We start from the raw sequence: 20,397 nt of genomic DNA, 5'->3' as shown, positions 1-20,397 counted from the left end.
ACTGTAATAACTTGACAGCCAGAGTGAGACAAGACAGAGAGTTGTGCCTCAGAATGATTCTGCTGGAGAAGTCCCTTCAGCATGCAGAAGAGGACTCCTATCACAAAACACCAGAACTAAAGACAGAGCTAAAATCTCCTCTGGGGCAAGGTAATGAGCTTCTTTTGCTCCAGACTGGGAGTCTCACCAATAGAGAGTTTCCCCAACTAAATCACTGTCCACAATGCTGCCTTCCAGAATCAGCTCCTGCGACAAACAGGGCACCTCTGGTACTGCTTTGGCACAGGCACTGACACTGCATAAATTATCAGAATCAGAGACAAAGTGTAAGAGCTCTGCTACGGTACCAACAACACTGATGCAGGAATCCACACCGGTGCCAAGACAGATTGCAACATTGAAATGCAAAGCATAAACGGCACTGAGCACTGCCAAGATGGCACCTAACCATACAATACTGAAACAGTCCTTGGCACCAATTCAGTTTCTCCAGCACAAGAACATAGAAGTCCACTTGCTGCAGTCACCAATCCTCAGCACCAACCACTTGCCATCGAGAGGATTGGACCAACCACCCTTATCTTTCACACAGTCTTTCTCACATAGTGAACCAGCTATTCGAGGACAGGGTAGCAGGTTCTCCTCCTAACATTTCTGGTCTTCTCACCGATGTCTTTGCTGGGAGAAAGGACACGTGTAAGCACAGCACTGGACCCATTCAGGAATGGTACGGACAGCCATGGGCATACCCTGCATATCTGATGCACTGGCCACCATGGGACCCATAGGCACCACACAGCACCATCTGCTTCAGTGAGGAGAGCCATCCAGTCCCTCCACCACCAACAACCCCATGCACAGGATCTGAAATGGGGGAGAAGGAGGAACTCCCGCGAGAGAAGGACCCAGAACACACAGAAACATATGATGGGTCCTCACAATAGAATTCATCCAGCTTGTCAAAGAAATGACAGTGTTCCGGCTAACTGAGAGACACGGAGACTTCTCTGGGGTAGAATTACAAGGTGTTTATTATGCGCATAAGGTACCTCTCCAGGGAGAGGGACCCCGTATAGCAAAGTAATGGAACATTTATAGTCTTAACTTGCATACAGTTGATTGGTCAAACACAGTAACTAGGATGCATTTGATACATTTGATGGAATATAGGCTACAGTAACAGGTGAACAAAAAGATAATTTTTCAACATCCTATCTTGACAGGACACAGTACTCCTAGTTCAGTTAGATCCAGTTCCTTCCAGCGTCTTGCAGTTCGTGCTGTTCATTCCTGAGTGGGGTCGTACCATGGTCAGCTTATCTGCCAACAAGCGGAGTCAGCAAGCGGAGCCAATCACGTGGGCACTTAGCCTTACAGAAGCCATGTTAGTTATGCTAACTTTATACAGTTCGCCGCAACCTCACCGGATGAAGTGGTTATGCCAAGCACACTGACTCCAGCAGATGACCTGAAGCAGTTTCAGGACTCCTTAAAAAGTGTTGTCACTGTCAGGAAATCAACCTCCAGGAAGTGCAAGAGAAACAATATAAGTTTCTGAAAATACTACAACTGTTGACGAATACAAAAATAGCATTGCTAGCAGTGGTTCCCAAACTTTTTGGCATCACAACCCTCTTTTGATTTTTGAGAAACCCTCAGGTCCCCCCACCTCTTCTCTACCATCATCCAACCCCTTTTTAACAAAAAATTCAATTCATAACTTAAGATGAACACAAAAACTTGATATAAATGTTATTTAAAATTAAAAATAAGCTCACATAGTTTTTCGTGGCCCCTTGTGGGTGCCTGGTGCAGGCCCAGCTGGCCAGCTGCCTGTGCCAGCCACCAGAGATGCCCACGCCAGCTACCCAGCCACCTGAGTCCTGTGCTGCCAGAGCCACCCTTCCAAGCTGACCGAGCCCCACACTGCTGGAGCCAGCCAGCCACCCGCCCGCCAGCCTGAGCCACCCAAGCTCCATGAGCACTGCAAGCCGGCCGTCTGAGCCCCGTGAGCCCCCCTGCCCAAGCCCCTCCCTTCCCACAAGCCAGGTACCCCCAGTCCCCATCTAACCTCATTTTCCTCCTCCCACCCCCTGCCAACCCACACTCACTTCCCTTTACAAGAGGCAACTAGCTCCATGTGGCTGTTCACCGGCTGCCTGCTTTTTATAGCAGCTGTGCCGGGTTGCCCACGTGCAATGGCAGGGACTGAGAGCTGGAAATAAAGGGTGGCTTTTCCTTTGGCGGGGGGGAATGATGGGGCAGGGGCTGGGTCACCTCATGCCCCCCCCCCCCGAAATTTCTTCATGCCTGCCTGGGGGGCACATCCACCAGTTTTGGAAACCATGCTATACAAGCTATGTTGGAGTCAGAGGAGACAGTATGGCAAACATTGATGACAGCTCCCCCTACAAGCAAACATGCAGGCAGGAAGTTCTTTGTATCTCCAAAGTATATGTATTTCCTATTCTCCTGTCCACAACCAAACTCCATTGTCATTGATGCCATGCACCATTGCTCAAAGAAACCTCAGTTCTGATCTACGCCATATGACAAGTACCATAAACACCTTGGCCTATTTTGGTGAAAAAGGTATTCCTCGGCTATTTAAAAGCTACAAGTAGCCAATTATTCTGCCCTGTTTGTGAATTATGACCATGCATATATACGTATATAAAACTACAAGAGCTCCTGGAACACCTACGAGAACACAAACAACCACAGCTCAAGGCCGTTATTCAGACAGGTCAGACAATATCTTTCATAGCCCTCCAAGCCACAATGTATGTGGCAGATACAGCAGCCCTTACCACCACAACTGCAATGGTAATGTGTAGAGCCTCAGCTTTAGGCGTCAGGTTTCCCAAAGGACCTCCAAATGAGAGTTGAAGACAGACCTTCTGTTCAACAAGGTGTCCACTTTTGTTACAAAAATTGATGCAGTCCTACACACAATGAAGGACTCCTGAGCCACCCTCAGAACATTTGGCATACACACTCTATCAAACAATCAGAAGTATCATACCCGATAACAAAAGCCCAGGGACAACTGTAGTCGACAACAATACAGGTCTTTTAATCAAAGATGAAAGCAGTAGCTTCGCCAACGTAGGCCTCAGCAATTGCAAACCTCAGCGAACCAGCCTTCTACATCAAAATAACAGTTTTGAGACACTGGTTGAGGATCTGACACATCTGTCCCCATCACTAGGGAGGTGACCATCATCCAATAATCTATTTGGTCACTGTCTGTGTCCTTTCTTCCAACAATGGGTCAGTATCACAACAGAACAGTGGCTCTTAGAGGTCATCCAATCAGAATATTTGATCCCCTTTACATCCATCTCTCCTACCCATTCCCTCTGCAGGTCCCTCTTCAGGGACATCTCTCACAAGCACGTTCTGCACACAGAGGTTCAACATCTTGTGCAAATAGGAGCAGTGGAACCAGTTCCACAGCCATATCAAGGGAAGGGTTTCTACACTAAATACTTTCTCACCAAGACAAAAAATACAGGGGATGGAGACCAATACTCAGTCTCAACAGACCCAACAAGTTCATTCACAGTCAAGTTATTCTTGCCACAGTCATCCCAATACTGGACAAAGGAGACTGGTTCTCAACTCTCAACCCTGAAGGTGCTTACTTCCATATAATAATTCATCCAGCATTCAGATGCTTCCTACACTTCACAATTGGACCTGAGCACTGGTATCAAGTGCTCCTGTTCAGCCCATACACTGCTCCAAGGATCTTCTCCAAGACATGGGCAGAGCCTTCCAGAGGCTTTCAAAAGTAGATTCCAGAACCTCCTCAAGAATGAGAATTCATAGGGACATACCTATGCACTATACAAGCCAGAGCAACAGTTCCCCAACTCTGATCACTAGGGTTCAATTCAGTCCCTTTTACGACTACAAAGTGTGCCTTTAAATGCTTGCATGTCTCCAATATGTAGTAGAATTGCCTGGCATATTTATCAGTAATCTATGCACTAGTTTAGTTAGGAACTTGCTCTGTGACCTACAATCAGATGTCTGGAATTCCTCTTGGAAATTACAGAACAATATTAGCTGTCACTGAGAAGCAGCAGAACCATTTACTGCTATTGTGCAAGCAGAACACTGACAAGTATTTCTGTAATGCTTTAAAACTATACTAAATCTATTATACAACTTCCAGTAAATATTTCTTGAATTCATTTAAGTTTTCCGTTGTTTTCTTTTAAGCCAAACAGTTACTAGAGAGATGACCATTACTAGTGTCCCCTTTTCAAACATATTTTTATATGCTGCCTTGAAAGGCTAAGAGCAGTAGTATGTCGCCGAGACATCAAAATTTTACATGCACTCAGACCTTGCCTCCAAATATCAAACTTAGTAATACCTGGCACATAAGAAATGTTCTCTGCTTCCATTGGTGGACATGTTACATTGTTCTGGATCTCCTGTGTCGGTGTTTTAGCCTCAAAAGTGGCTGCTAATTGTCACAGCTTTCAGGAATCCTATTGACCCCGGAGGTCATGAATATCTTCCATTGATTGAAGGGGCAAAATAGGTCCCTACATGCTGTGAAACTGATGCAGCCTATCAGGCAAAAAATCCTTTTCCTGAGGTTTGTAGTAGGAAGGCACACTATACGTGTTGCATTACTTTGCTCATTAATTAAACAATGGAACTTTTTAAAAATTTCTTCATGTATTTTGCGTAATTTTTCTCTAGGATGAAGTTACCAAAGTTCGTGCAGATAACAAATTAAACTTCAATCTGGAGAAGAGCAGAGTAAAGGAACTGGTATGTCTTATGTCTTTCTTCTAGAAGTATGTAAAATGTGAATATCATTTGAAAATGTTTAGCCAAGAATGTAAGTATGATTCACACCAGAGGATGTTGTGAACCACAGTGATTCATCTTAGTGATGCTGTAGTGTGATGTGACACCATTTATTTTTAATATTTTAGCATATGTTGATTTTGTTTTGAATATCAAGATTAATGAGGAACAGTTGAGTGAAATAATGTTGTTTTCAAATTATCTAGTCAAATTAAATTTAAATACTTTGTTAAATTAACTACATTGACAGCTTATCCTTGTCCCAACAGGGGACTAATCATATAGTAGCCAGTATGTCCTGCACCAGTTAATGTGAATATCACTTTAATCAATCTTGTCCTAACTAGTATTAATCTGGTTACTTCAGACTTTCAAATGTCTGGTAGAACTGAAAATCTTTATGATCTTAAGATGGAGTAATCAAGTAAATTGTAGTAAATTGGCAGAGTTTTTCTCTCTGTAAGAATATTATTTGTAACTCTTTTAAGGTCCTGTAAATGCTGTTATGAAAATGTATTTCAGCCAGTAGAAGAGAATTGTATTGCCTGGTTTCAGTAGTCTTTTGTGAACATTTTTCTACAGACTTTATTCTCCTGAGTTACTTATCATTTTTCATACATATATTTCATGGCTGCATAGTGAGGGAATAATATTAACCATTACTCTGTGCAGTAAGCTTTATTTTCTTTACATTAGGGGTTCCCAACCTGTGGGTCACCAGTAGGTTTTCGCAGGGTTGCCAGCTGGGCAGCTTTGGGCTGCATGTGGCTCTTTAGGGATCCATTTGCAGCTTCCGCCGCTGCCGCCTTCACTCCTCTCACTCCCAGCCCCTGCCCTACTGTGCTGAAGTGGAACTCTATTTAATTGGTTTAATGGCCAGCAGGAGGGATCCAGCTGTTAAACCAATTAAACTGAGCTCCATTTCAGTGCAGCAGGGCAGGGAACTGCCTGTTCTACAGGTGCGGGGAAGAAAGTAGAAGGGCTGGAGGGAGCCACATGGAGGAGGCAGCGGTGGTCTGCAGAAGGAGAAGCAGCAGCGGTGTGAGGAGCTCATGTGAGGTAGGTGGGAGGGGCAGTTTGAGGCTGAGGGGGGTTTAAGTCTGGGGTGTGGGGAAGGTGCATTTTTTCCAGGGGAGAACCTCCCCGCCCCCCATCGTTTTGAATTGTCTTGGGTCACAAAGTCTTCCTGAATTGTTAAAAAGGGTCCCCGTCTCAAAAAGGTTTGGAAGCCCTGTTTTAAATAACATTGATCTTTATTCTTTCCAGAGTGGTGGATGTGCACTTGAAAGGGATTGCTCATAAAGAAAGCTAAGATTTAGTCACAGATATTTTGAGTAAAAGTCATAGACAGGTCACAGGCAGTAAACGAAAATTCATGGTCCATGCATGACCTGTTCATGACTTCTACTATATACTCCTGACTAAAACTTGGGGATGGCAGGGTTTGGTGGAGGTGGCCTTAGGGACACAGTGGGAGTGTTCACAGGGCTGAGACAAGCTCCCTGCCCCGCTCCTGGGAAGTGGCAACCTCAGCTCCTAGCTCCATGTGCTGCATCCACTGTACCCTAAGTCCCAGTTCTGCAGCTCCTTGGGGCGGTGCCTGCAGGCAGAGGCAGCTCATGAAGCTAAGTGCTAAGCCCTGCCACAAGTAATCACCATGCCCCATCCCAGCCCTGAGCCACCCCCAGACTTTTGCTGCTGGGTGGGCGGTGACAGACACTGCCAAGTAATGCTAGTACACCTGGGCACTGCAGAATCTGTGACCTCCATGACTAGGGGTCTGCAACTGAAATAGCAAAAAGAGACATTTTTGAAAATTCAGTTACAAAATCAATACTTCAAGAGCTTAATGCATGTGAATATGAGACAGTCATTAATAAACAACATCAAACCGTACTTTTGTCACCCCATTTTAAAACAGCATGCACACAATGATTGGTATCAGTTAGAAAGTTAAGTAACCCCCATCTCTAGTCTTTAGTTGCCTCAACCCGCAAACCTGCCCCCCATCCCCAAGACTTACCCCACATCCCCAGGTTTAACCCCTCTCAGGCCCAAAGCACCATCCCATCCCCAGGTTTAATGCCTCTCAGGCCCAAAGCACCCCCCAACCCAGGTTTAACCCCTTCAGCCCCAAACCCACCCTTTACCCGGTCTTAAGTCCTCTGAGCATCAAACCCACCTTCATCCCCAGGTGTAACCCCTCTCAGCCCCAAAATGCCTCTCAGCCCCAAACGGCCTTCCCAACACCAGATTTAACCCCTGCAGCCCCAAACCCACCCCTGTATCCCCAGGATTTGCCTGCATTAGCTGGCAAGCTCCACACACTACTCCTGCTCCTCCATGGCTCCCACCTTTCCCTGCCACCTCCTTCTCTGTGCAGCTGTGCAGTTCCAGCAGGGCAGGCTTGGCTGTCCCTTCCCATCAGCTCTCCTGAAGTCTGACTTCCCCCATGCAGAGCCCTGTCAGCTTCCACTTCCAGGGCTCCCTGCCCTGCTGGCTTCCCCCTGCTGCACCTTACTGCTCAGCCTCCAGAGCTGCACATGGAGTCAGTGACAGCAGCACTCCGAGCCGCAAGTGGCTCCTTAAAGAGCTGCATGTGCCTCCAGAGCCACAGGTTGCTGACTCCTGTCCATGACAGATATGAATTCTTATTCATAATGATTGTCAAATATCTGTCCTGTGTTGGGCTAGTGACTTAGTATTGTGGGTAGCCTTCTCTGTTGTACCATCAGAAAATAGGGCTGAAGAGCAAAGTGAGGCCCTCAAACAGATTTTTCAGATGTTGTGAAAATAATGCTTTACACTAACTTAGCATTTTTCCTCTGAAACACTTTCAACTGCTTAAATAGACACCTGGCGGTATGTCTGGGTAGGTAAGCATTATTGTATGCTTTTACAGATCAGCTAACTTAGTCACAAAGAGTTTGTGATGTGTCCAAGATGACACGGCTGGAGCTCAAGAATCTGATTTCTCTATCCTGCTCAAGCTACAAGAATATATTACTATTTTTTAGAGGAAACCCCAACATTTTATGTGAAGAAGTAGACAACTGTAGACTACAGTCATGTAGCCCATTGCAGTCTGTTGTATAGGTATTGGACCTTTCAAGCACATTGCTCGCTTGCTACTTGCTGTCAGTGAACATTATGGGCAAAGAGGCAGGTGAACTGAGAACATGATGCAACATATATAATAAGGTTATTATATATTATATATTATATATATAATAATAATAATAATAATAATTTCTACGTAATAGGGAAGAAGGGAACCCAAAATAAAAGTCTGGGTGAAAGTTCAATGACCTTCCTCTTCAACGTGTCCTTTTGTTGTTTCTGCATTAGTGAAAGCATTATCAGCATATGCACTTGGACATAGGGGAGACATGTACTTGAATGCCCAGAGTCTGATGAAAGCTGTAGGGAAAAATAAAGCATGCTTACCTAGGAAGGTGCCTGAGGTAACCTAGATTACTAAAGGCTTTACTCCTAAAATATTTCCAAAGATAGGTGAGCTAATAGTCTATCAGTGTATTGTTTAAAAACATAAATATACACAAACTACATGTATTGCAGTTATTTTCTCAGTTCTTTTTTTAAAGACAAGGAAGGAAAGTTTCTGTAGAAATAGGACAGGAAACAGAAAGGGGTTATTTAGATAATGACGATTCAATAGCTAATCAAAATGTTTCTCCTTGCTGCATCCAAGAATCAAGTTTGGGAAGAGGAGAGGTTGACTGGAATGTGGGGCAAAAGCTCTTACCAAAGGTGGGAGATGGGGGACAGTCACAAATGTAATTAGATGCACTCAGCGTTGGAAAGGCAAACTAAGGCTGCCAAGTAATGAGAGAAAGGGGAGCTTTTCACTGCTCTGAAATGAGGACTAAGGCAAAGGTTCCCAAATGTTTTGCTGGCATTAACTGCATTTTAATGAACCATTTCCTGCCAGGACCTCAGAAGCATGGGGATGCCATTTTGGAGAGCAAAATGCATCCTCTGCACAGCCTGGCCTCAAAGCACAGCACATGCAAAATCCCATTAACAAAATCACATTAACAACCCCATTTTTCTCTGCACAATAGCATCCTCCACACAGCATGACTTTATATGTTTGGTGCATGCAAGGTCATGCTGTGCAGAGCAAAATGACATCCCCTGCTCAGTAAGGATCACCAGAATTTCACTTGCTGATCATGTGCCCCATTTGGGGCTGCAATGCACAGTTTGGGAACTGATAGTATGAAGGCATCTGCCAGGAACGTTCTGGCAGATTGATTGGAAATGCTGTATGTAGTTCTGTACTGCAAGGATTGAGCAGTACTTTCTTTGCAATTATTGCTCCAAGCTATCGTTGCACCAGGTAGGAGAAGCAAGAGCAGGAACACTGTCTCCCCTTTGTTCTCAGTTGTACCTCCTGCTGGCATCCAAGCACTGAAGAGGAGGAACAGCCTGATTTAGGCTGCAGAGGACTAAAGACTGGGAAAGAGAAAAGCAAAAGGGTTTGCAGGAGTGTGGGGGTGAAGAGAAGCAGAAGGCTAAGAGGACAGTAGCCCTGGAGGAAAGAGTGAAGGATAGGAGCCAGGAGTCAGAGTTGTATAGAAGCAGAGGAAGTGTTGGGTAGGATTGTGGGTACTGAGGCAGACATGGGTCTGGGAGCATATGCTGGGAGATGTGGAGGAGAGGAAACAGCAGAGGGTGAATTGGATAGGATGGGCAGGGGGGGACGTTTTGGAGCAGAGATGGAGGATGGGTAGAAGATGGAGGTGGGGAGAGACAATAAGAAAAGGGTGAGAAGAAGCAGAGGGGTATAAAAGCAGAGAGTGAGAGGGTCGTAAATCGAAAGAATGAGAGGCAGCAGGTGGGGACATTAAGAAGAGCTTGCAAGGAACAAGGGCTGGAGGATAGACATAGGTTTGAAGGGGACCGGGTAGAACCACTGCAGCAGACTACCTTATGGAACCTAGAAGTGAATCCAAGAATTCTCTTGTCAACAAATATCTGTAAAACCGCTGGATGAAGTTTGTGTGCTACCTGCCTCTAGTGCCTGATCGACATAGTAGTAGGGTGCTGTCTTCTGCTTCTAGTAACTCCATTAGTCCAGCTCTTGCTATTTAGTAAATTAGTCAAAATTAAGGGTTTTTTCTATTGCCATTTTATAATTCTAGAAAATGCTATTATAAAGTTGAGTGTTATTGTTATTGGGCTTTTAGGTTTTATGTGTTGTTACTGAACCAGTGAAAACATTTATCAAACTTAAGAGTCATCTCCCTGCCAGCTTTTACTTTTTTGTCCCCCATCTACTTCGGTACTTGAGTTGTTACCAGTATGCCTTGACGTCTTCATTGGTGAAAGCTTGCGTTTCACTTTCTTCTTTTATTCTTTTAAAAATTATCTCAATAAGTTCAAACAAGAGGCCAGATCTGGAAAATTCCATACAAATATTTTAAGTATAAACTACTAAAAAGGGGCCATTAAATATAGCAAATACAGGTGGAATCTCTAATCCAGAACTCTCTTATCTGGCAAACTCCATAATCAGATATGATTTTTCTCATGGTCCCATAAAGTTTGTTTACAGTCACCAGTCCTGCCTGTCAGTGTTCAGTACTGTTATTTCGCTGTAATTTTCCCCTAACTGGCTTCTAAGAGCCCAGTAAGTAGTGGAAGTGTTGGTAACATGCTAGAAAATCTTGACCTCCTGTCATCCAGCAAATTCTCTCATCCAGCACTGGTTAGGTCCCAAGGATGCCAGATGAGAGAGGTTCAACCTGTATTACTAAAATTTGCATTGTGCATAATTTCACATTTAAATGAATCAAATCATTTAAAATGTGATTGTTCTTTTCAGCATGGCACCAGATAGTGCTGATCTGCTGTTACTCCTATAATGTTTAATTTCCTGTCATGATGGCTTGTAACTTTGACTGAAAGCCATTATACTTTTAAGTTAGGTTCTGGTGTAGGTGCTTTGTCTTTTTATCACTTCCTTAAAAAGAAATATTGAGTGAAAATGTCTGTGGTGTTTTTGTCCCTCTCTCCCTTCGCCAGAGTCTCACTTAACTTGAATAATGCTGATGTATTTCCATTATTGCAAGCCTGCAGTACTACTTTTCTTTGCAATATATGATTTACCCTCTCCCATTTTACAAGATCTCCTAGTTTAATGAAAGACCCACATAGAACTCAAGAACATTATGTAGACTTGTGACACAGTCTTCTGGTTTCACAAACCAGATTATCGCAAGACATACACAAAGTATATTTGACAAACTTTTTATTAGTGCTCATTTCAAATTAAAATAAGGCAGATCCCTCTTTTCTATGACTGTAACTCCAAAGTTTCAAGTGGGGAACAAATCTAATCCTGATTAAACAACTATATATGACAATTGAATCTACTTCTATCTTTTAAAACTTCATTGGGGTGGGGGGGCAGGTGAGCAAAGTGGCTAAAGGCTAACTTTGTCCTCTTTACATCACGCATAAGTGAAAAAAGCAGAATATCTAAATCTAGCCTCCGTTACAGCTCAAGTGTTATTTGAAATCTCTATGTGTTTTTAAATGAAGATGTGCAATCCTTTGCCATTCTCAGCCAACATATTTCAGTGATTAAAGGGAAGGTTATGGTAAAAGATGTGCTGCCCTTACAACTCTAAGTTTTGCTCAAATGTTTCGCTTTAAACTCTCTTCTCTTCCAAAGAACATCATCTGTTCTTCAATGGTAATGCTAAATATTGTTGGCAAATACAAAAGACTGCTTAATTCCAGTTTAGGAACTATAGCAGTGATGTTGGAAATTAAGAAAAAGTTCTTATGGGAAGATATTCAGATGAGATGGTAATACTTTTTTTTTTCTTCCCCCCTTCAGTATTCAGTTAATGAAAGAAAACTGCTGGAAGTAAGGACAGGAATAGTGGCAATGGTAAGAATTTAGAATTTAAGAGCAGATTGTTGAATGATGCATTAAAGCTTATTGTATTTGCATACTGTTAACAGACACAAACAACTTTGACATGAGTAGTATTTAAATGTCGACATCTCAGGTCATCTAAATGTACTATACTGGGGGCAGGGTTAACCAGTTTTTAATAGTTTGTTGTGTACAGATATATAGTACTATGACGTTACTATGCAGGTTACCGAAATATAGTTCTGCATATGCATGATTATGCCTCAGGAAATTTTGTGCCAAATAATTAAAAATTCTGTGTGTAACATTTTAAAATTATGTAAAATTCTGCATATTTTGTCAACACAATACTGCATAATAATGCCAGTTTCAATTATTTTGTATATTTATTTCAAAATATCTATCAGCAACTATGTCTTTAACACTACAGACATAAAGATGATTTCTCCAGGAGTTGAGAGAATTAAGGAAAACCCTATGACAGCCCAGTTCCTGTTTCTCTGTCCCGCTCAAAGATCCCAGCTGCAGCCACCTCCCTGCCACCTTTAGCCCAAACCCTTGCTAAGCACCTCTGAACCCGTCAGGTATCCAGAGGGAGAAACAGCCCAATGCTAGGCTCGTACGGTGTTCCCTGCCCACCACTTTCTTCTTTCAGTGCACCCTGAGAACTGGAGCTGCTTGGAACTCTCTAGCTCCCTTCCCTTCCTCCAACCAGTGTTCTGTATTTGTGAGTTGGGCTCTCCTGTGTCCAGCATCCCCTCTTGGTGGTCAGCATCTCTGCTCCCACTTCTGTGGGAGGAAAAAGAAAGTCTGTGCATAACATTTATTAATGTGCACGTTCTGCATCACACAGTGGTGCAGAATTCTCCCAGGAATATGATACACATGAAAGCAAAGGTCACATGGAGTATCATGTTTTCAAAACCCTGAATGTGTATAAATGTTCAGTTCAGTTGTCATAGTTTATGTTTGAATTGTTTTGAGAACTTTTGTATGTGACATGTCTATCATGGAAAATCCACTGATCCATCAGGCTTGAAACTGCTGTGTGTTTCTACCCTTTTTAAATCGGAGGCCATCGAATAGATCCTTTCTATCACCTTTTTTTCCCTCACCTCTATGCGGTTTGTCTGGCATTCTCTACAGGTGCAAGTAGTCAGCTGCAGTAATGTGACTCCCCAGTCTTCAGCTTCTGTACTCAGAGGCAAAAAATTTTGAGTTAGCTATCTGAGAATTTGTTTCATAGGAGTTTTTGCTATCTTCTCCCAGTGTGGTTTGTGTCGGCAGAGAGACAGTCATTGGGAGAGCACCTTGAGGAAGGTGGGGGACTCCAAGTCTAACAGATCTTCAATTGCTTCAGCTGTATAGTAGTACCCAGCAGCTATTATCAAATAGTTGTTGTCGAGATGTTCAGCTCTTTGCAATGTGCCAGCCTTCTTTAGCCAAAAAAAAAAAAAAACTGAACTTGCCAATCTTCAACCTGTCTTTACGGAAAACTCATTTTGGGATGGAAATTTAAAGATTTGCAGACTTCTGAATTAAAAAGTACTTTCCAAGATTTCTTATGCTTCATAGATCTCAAGAATAATCACATTCCAATACCATCATGTCACTGGTTGGTTCCTATATTTTACATTCAGGAATACCAGTTTTGCAGTACACTCTTTCATAGCCAGCAGTCCCACAACCAGGAAGTTGCCAGATGGCCAAATATTCTGTATAATAAGAGAGATATACCTAGCAATGCATAACACAAAAGAAAAACAATGTTAAGAAACAAACAAAAATGGATGCAGAGTACTTTATTTACCAACAACAGTAGTGTTGTACACCGTATTTGCTGTATTTATTTGTATTTGTTTTCACTGTACTGTACTTATGAAAAACGTAACTAAAATTTGCTTATGATTAAAATGCTGATTATTTGAGAGTTCTGGATAACAGAATGCCAGATATGAAAGAGTTTACTGTATCCTAGTCAAGCAGCGCACTTTTGTCTTTTCCCAGCCCTCAGCTGTTCACAAAGTTAATGAGTAGTCTGAGATAAGAGGGCATCCAGCTCTATCATTTTCTGGGTGACCTGCCATTAAAGGTCATATGAGCTTGCCATACTCACCAAATTGTCCAGTTTCTGGAACCTAATAGATTCATAGGGAAGAACTCTACGAGACAGATTCACCTGAAGAACTCTCTTACACCACCTTAGGAATTCCAAACCCACCTGGGTCTTGTACTGTCATAGGAGAAATTTGATTAATACAGGTTGTGGTTCCTCAGCACATCAGTGCATTAAGCTGATCCATATGACTAAAAGTGTGTGAGGAAGAGAAAAGTGCTTTGAATACTGCAATTTTCATCTCCTTCAGAACTTCTCAATAGGCTACTTGATTCAGAATATGGACCGTGTGTTGATTGTCCCTTTAAAAGTCTAATGTCTTCAGTGGGGATCACAGGGGCACAGCTTTGGCAGATGGTGCATCTCCCCAGAAATCCCAGCTCAGCAACAACCTCCTGAAGGCATGGGAATCAGGAAATGCAATAATCAGCTTCTTCCCAAAGGTGGTTTTGGGAACTGCAAACTATTCACTTGGAAGGTGACAGCAGAACTATGAGGCTCATATCAATTGCCAAGATGTGACAGAAAGTGAAGCATAAAAAGAAAGGCCAGGAAATTCTTCCAGAATTGGAATATCTTAGTCTGTCCATCGGCATCACATACATCTGTGGCAAGCCCAATTGTCATGGTGATTTGCTCGTTTGTCTTAAGTGAATGGTAGAACACTGGGAACTACCCAAACAAAAACTTAATCAGATTGTGTCAAGGTGGTTTTCTTTCCATGAAGGGTATGTTTGCAAACCAATCCAATGGGAATAATGGAATTTTGCTCCTCACATAAACTCCCATAAGGTTGGAGAGTGGACACCATCTCGTTTCCCCAGCTAAACTTCCACAAGCATCTCTTTTCTCCTCATAAACAGGGAGATCAGATAGGATCAAGCCTCAGTAAAGTCAGTTCATCCCTTACTAGCCCTGGCACCTTTGTTTTCTCAGGCTGATTCAGTATGTCCACCATTAATTTATATTGCCAGTTTCTCAGCACCTTATTTATCTGAACCTCTTTGAATTGTGATACAGATCACCAATAACAAAGAAGGGAATGTTGATAGTGCATTCTTATCTATAATCTAGTGTAGATCTGAAGAAGTGGAAAAAAGGGTGAGATAAAAGTGAGGCCAGATCCTATATTACTTCTGGCAACATTCCCATTTTATTTTGTTGGAAATTTGCTCGAGTAAGGATTGCAAGATCAGGCACAAAGCTGTAGATCAACTATACAGTAATCCCCCGAGATACGTGCATTTGAAATGCGCATATCTCACATTTACTCAAGGGGGGGCAGTGCCATGGGGGCAGGGAGACCCCACAGCTGGAAGCTGGCTGGGCAGCACCCAGCCGACAGAGCCGGCCATGGGGTCCCCAGATGGAAGGCAGGTATTTCCCACTGCCTCACAGCTCAGAGTGGCTGGGCTCCCAGCCCAGCCCTTAGTGGCAGCCCCAGATAAGGCTGCTGCTTGGTTTCCCTCTCCTCGCTGTTTGCGGGACCCGGGAAACTGACCGGCTCATGACTGGTCAGCTTCCCACATCCCACCAGCAGAGAGGAGCCGGGACCCAGGCTGCCAGTTGGTTCCCCTCTCCCCACTGCTTCCCGCTGCTGGTTCCCATCTCATGGCTGGTCAGCTTCCTGTGTCCCACAAGTGGTGGGGAGCTGGGGACCAAGCAGCAGCCTGGTTCCTGGCTCCCCTGTGCTGGCAGGACTCGGGAAACTGGCCAGTGATAATCTGGTCAGTTTCCGGGCTCCCACAAGGGGCAGGGAGACAGGAACAGGCTGCCCCCTGGTTCCCAGCTTCCCTCCATTCTGGAAGCCAGGAAACTGACTAGCCCTGGTGGTCAGCATTATAATAAATGGTAGTCAATATATGCATTTTTATAAGCATTTTTAAAACACTACCCAGGAGCCTTAAGTTTCATGCTTGTGTTCTCCTAAATGTGGCAATATGAATTTTCAGCCCTGTAAGGGAAACTTCTGACTTCTTAAGAAGTATAGCATTACTTGATGGTACAGAAACCTCCAGAAAAAGGCTTATTCTTCGTTTTTAATACATTGCTAAAGTACCTAATCTACAAAAGTGAAAAGAGAACCAAAACAGAACAGATTTAATTTTCACAGTTCAATTTTAAGGTTAAATTATATTCCTGTAACTTAACACTCTGCTTTGTTTCTAGCATGCAAAACAAGACCAAGCTCTAACACAAACAGATAGGAAGATAGACACAGAAGTTGCAGGACTGAAAACAATGTTGGAATCACACAAACTTGATAATATTAAATACTTAGCAGGTAAGGAATGACAGTAATATATGCGTTCATGGTAGGGACATGTGCAACGCTCTTGCTAAAGGCCCTGATTTAGCAGATACTTAAGCACACTGAGTAGACTCATTAACTTTAGCGGGATTACACTCATACCTCATTAAATTACTACTTTATTTATGAGTACTCGCTTAAACAAGGGACTCATATACTTACCTTAGTTCACTTGATGAGTGAACTCTGCCCTCCTGCTTGTACGAGCCTTACCCCCTCTCTGCAGCTCCAACCTCCCATAGTCTGACCCCAAACCCCCATCCTCTGCAGCTTGACCCCCTGCTGGCCCTGTACACCCCAAACCACCACAGCCTGACACCCCTCCCCTGCCCCACAGACTCCACCCCGCCCCACTAGACTTTAACCCTCCCTCCTGCTCACAGCTGCAGATTGCCCCCAGTCTTTAACCCTCTCCAGCCACCTCAGCCCAAGGTTCACTAACCTTTCAAAAGCGGCGCCACCTGCTGCCACTCCATCACTGAGTTAGGAGCACTAGGAAGCAATCAGAGACTTTTACAGGTATTTTAATGGTAATTTAGTGTCCCTCTTACGCGTTTTCACCTATGAGCAGGAAGTTGGGAACCAATTGTGCTCATATAGCGGGGGATGAGTGTGTTTGTGTGCTTAAACATAAGTGCATGCGTATTTATTGAATCATGCTTAAATTCAGTTACATTGAAAGAGAAATGATCTGATTACCTTCCAAGAGTTGTTAGCAATATCATGGAGCTCTAGCCATAAGTTGGAATATACAGCTTGTACAATTACTGTCCTCTCTCTGTGTGTGTGTGTGTAAAATATGCTTGTGCTGAAATACTATCTTTCAGCTTTCAGGCATTTTTATGTAAAGCATACTTTAATAGAAATGTCAGTCTGGAAGTGATCTTGAGAGGTCATCAAATCCAGCCCACAACACTGAGACAGGACGGAATAAACATAAACTATCCCTGAAGATACTTGTTCTTGAAAATTTCTGGTGTTGGGGATTCCACAGCCTCCCTTGGAAGCCTATTCCTGACCTTATCTTCCCTTATAGTTAACAAAATTTTCCTAATAGCTAACTTAAATCTTCCTTGCTGCAGACAAAGCCCGTGACTTGCTATTCTGTCTTGAATGGACATAGAGAGCAATTGATCACTGTCCTTTTTACAGCAATCCTTAACATGGGGTGACCATATTTCCCTATGCTGATGCTGAGACACCTGCTAAAATTATTCATATTCAAGCAAGTGTTACTGCTTAAGTAAGTCAGTCAGTCAGACTTTGCAATACAAATGTTGACATTAACATCAATTTGACTGAGCTTCTGTTAAGAAACCAACTGTGCAGTATTTATTTTTTTTATTTACCTTCTTTAAGAATTTAGGGTTCAGACAGGTAGAATCATACACACATATTCCCATACACCTCTCTCACACAGTGTGTGTGACTAACCAGCACTTTTTGCCCTTCATGTATGTCTGGGCCTGCCTCTCCTGGTGTCTGGTGCTGCATCTTCATGAGGCAACATGTAGAGGAGGGAGGGGAGCAAGATTATATGCCCCCTTGCCCACATTTCTGCCAGGGGTCATACCTCCTCACCACTTCTAAGCTTATCTGAGGGGCAGAGAGACTTCCTTGTGTCAGCACTGTGCAGAAATTTGAACACACAGGGCTTGGGTTCTTCTGGCTCGTGCACCAAACCAGAGAGTCTTGAGCTTTTCTGGAGCACTGGCCCAAACAGAAGTGTGGAGAGAAGGAAGCAGCATGCCAGCCAGGCTGTTGGTGAGCTCAGCAGTCAGTCTGGTGAGGAGCTGGTTCTCTGCCCTGCACTGGGAGTGGACCATACCCCACCAAGGGGAATATAGAGAAAGTAGGAGGGCAAAAGGGCACAGCAGAGAGGGGACAGCAAGAAAGGGAGCATGTTAAGTGCCTATGGGTGGGCAGCAGAGGCAACATGTAAGCCAGCTGTAGCTGATGCCTATCTGCGCTCACCAGCCACTGCAGAGCAGAGCCCAGAAGCAGGACAGGGGTTTAGCCCTGCTGGCCAAGAGTCAGCTTGGCAGGGAATGGGCAGATGGACCAGCAGGGGTAGCAGCTATCCCCATACTCTGCCGTTTTTTCCCATCACCAGCTTTGCATACACTCCTCCATCATCAGCCACCTCACCCTCCCACTAACCAATTGTGGATGGGTGCCTGGTGAGCAGGAATCTGGCTAGCAGCAAAGCCACTGGTACAGATGGGGGAAGACAGAAAATATGAGGGTGACTTTGAGAAGGAGGATGAAGGCTCACAAAAATAAAATTGCAAACCTGTTAGAGGATATACTTTTCAACAAATTGATCATATCTACTCTTATTGGCAGAGGTTTAAAAATATAGGGTTTGCAAGATATTGGACTCTGCCGCTAATACATTGTCATTATTTTCTCGCATCGTAACCATAACTTTCCATGTTCATCTTACTCACTCGGATTGGTCAGCAATGATAGGATTTTTTCAGTACTACTGGTAGCTTTCAGCCCACTTTTCCTTCCCTCCCTCTCTCCTTCCTGTCTTCTCTTTTGTTGTTTTGTCGTTACTTTCCCTTTGAACTTGTGTTTGTACTTTGGAAATGAATAGGTTGTTTTCTTAAATATGAAATAAAGAATATAACCATAATTTTTAACAATTCATTGTATTTGCAATTAAGTGTTGGAATACTGCTTCCTGAGGGAGTGATACAAGAACTAACAATGTATTCTTGTCATACCTCATTCTCATGCTAACTCTTGTTTTTTCTTTTAGGATCAGTATTTACATGTCTTACTGTAGCACTTGGATTTTATCGGCTGTGGATATAATAAAGCATCTATTTAAAGGGAATTTTGCTCTCTTGCCTTATGAAAATGCAGGATGTTTTCTCCTAGCTTCAAGAATTCAGTCTTCACTTTCAAGCGAGTCAATACTATTTTATTAATTTCTTTTTCAAAAATAATCTATATTGAGAATGTAACCAAATTGTGCCTGGGAATAAATTACTCATCTACCTCAACAGAGGGAGGAGATTACCTCTAGCACAAACCAGGTAATCTACACAGGTCTGGCAAGTCCCTTCAGTCCTGACATGCAACATTCCTTTCCTACTGTATCAAAACAAAAAGCAGTCAAGTAGCACTTTAATGACTAGCAAAATAGTTTATTAGGTGAGCTTTCGTGGGACAGACCCACTTCTTCAGACCATAGCCAGACCAGAACAGACTCAATATTTAAGACACAGAGGACCAAAAACAGTAAGCAAGGAGGACAAATCAGAAAAAGATAATCAAGGTGAGCAAATCAGAGAGTGGAGGGCTGCGGGGGAAGATCAAGAATTAGATTGAGCCAAGTATGCAGATGAGCCACTATAGTGACTCAAAAAGTTCCCATCACGATTTATACCATGTGTTAATGTGCCGAATTTGAATATAAAAATCAGCTCGTCCACTTCTCTCTCAAAACGGTGCGATAATGTCTCTTCAGTAACACACATACCTTGAGGTCATTGACAGAATGCCCCATTCCATTAAAATGTTGACTAACTGATTTGTGGATCTGGAGTGTTTTGATGTCTGTTTTGTGCCCGTTGACCCTTTGTCTAAGGGAGTTAGAAGTCTGTCCAATATACAAAGCATCTGGGCATTGTTGGCACATGATGGCATATATGATGTTAGTAGAGGAGCATGAGAAAGTGCCCGTGATTCTGAGAGTAACCTGGTTAGGTCCAGTGATGGTATTTCCAGAGAAGATATGTGGACAAAGCTGGCAGCGGGCTTTGTTGCAGGGAAAAGTTCCAGGACTGGTGTTCCTGGGGTATAGGCTGTGGCTGTTAGTAAGGATCCTCATGAGGTTGGGAGGTTGTCTGTAGGAGAGAACAGGCATGTCATCCAGGGCCTTCCGGAGTGTAGCATCCTGATTAAGAATAGGTTGTAGGTCTTTAATAATTCGTTCCAGTGGTCTGAGTTAGGGGCTGTAGGTGATGACCAGTGGTGTTCTGTTCTTGGCTTTTTTGGGCCGATCTTGGAGTAGCTGGTCTCTGGGTATGCGTCTGGCCCTGTCAATTTGTTTTTTTTACTTTTCCTGGTGGGTAATTCAGGTTTATGAATATTTGGTAAAGTTCTTATAGTTTTTGGTCTCTGTAGCTGCGTCTACACGTGCACGCTACTTCGAAGTAGCGGCAGTAACTTCGAAATAGCGCCCGTCACGTCTACACGTGTTGGGCGCTA

General features: G+C 43.4%; 1 protein-coding gene across 1 annotated transcript in view; it reads left to right on the top strand.

The window, feature by feature from the left end:
- Positions 1 to 19,271, top strand: part of MCUR1 (mitochondrial calcium uniporter regulator 1) — a 36,953-nt gene extending 17,682 nt beyond the window's left edge. The window contains exons 6-9 of the mRNA XM_074985901.1: positions 4,723 to 4,794; positions 11,705 to 11,758; positions 16,032 to 16,146; positions 18,941 to 19,271. Of these exons, the coding sequence (XP_074842002.1) occupies positions 4,723 to 4,794; positions 11,705 to 11,758; positions 16,032 to 16,146; positions 18,941 to 18,996 (297 nt within the window). The 3' untranslated portion in view covers positions 18,997 to 19,271. The remainder of the gene's footprint in view (positions 1 to 4,722; positions 4,795 to 11,704; positions 11,759 to 16,031; positions 16,147 to 18,940) is intronic.
- Positions 19,272 to 20,397: the final 1,126 nt, after the last annotated feature.

This window comes from Carettochelys insculpta, chromosome 2 (genome assembly GCF_033958435.1).
Source record: "Carettochelys insculpta isolate YL-2023 chromosome 2, ASM3395843v1, whole genome shotgun sequence".
NCBI classification, from domain to species: Eukaryota; Metazoa; Chordata; order Testudines; family Carettochelyidae; genus Carettochelys; species Carettochelys insculpta.
This window is presented reverse-complemented; position numbering and strand designations above follow the sequence as displayed.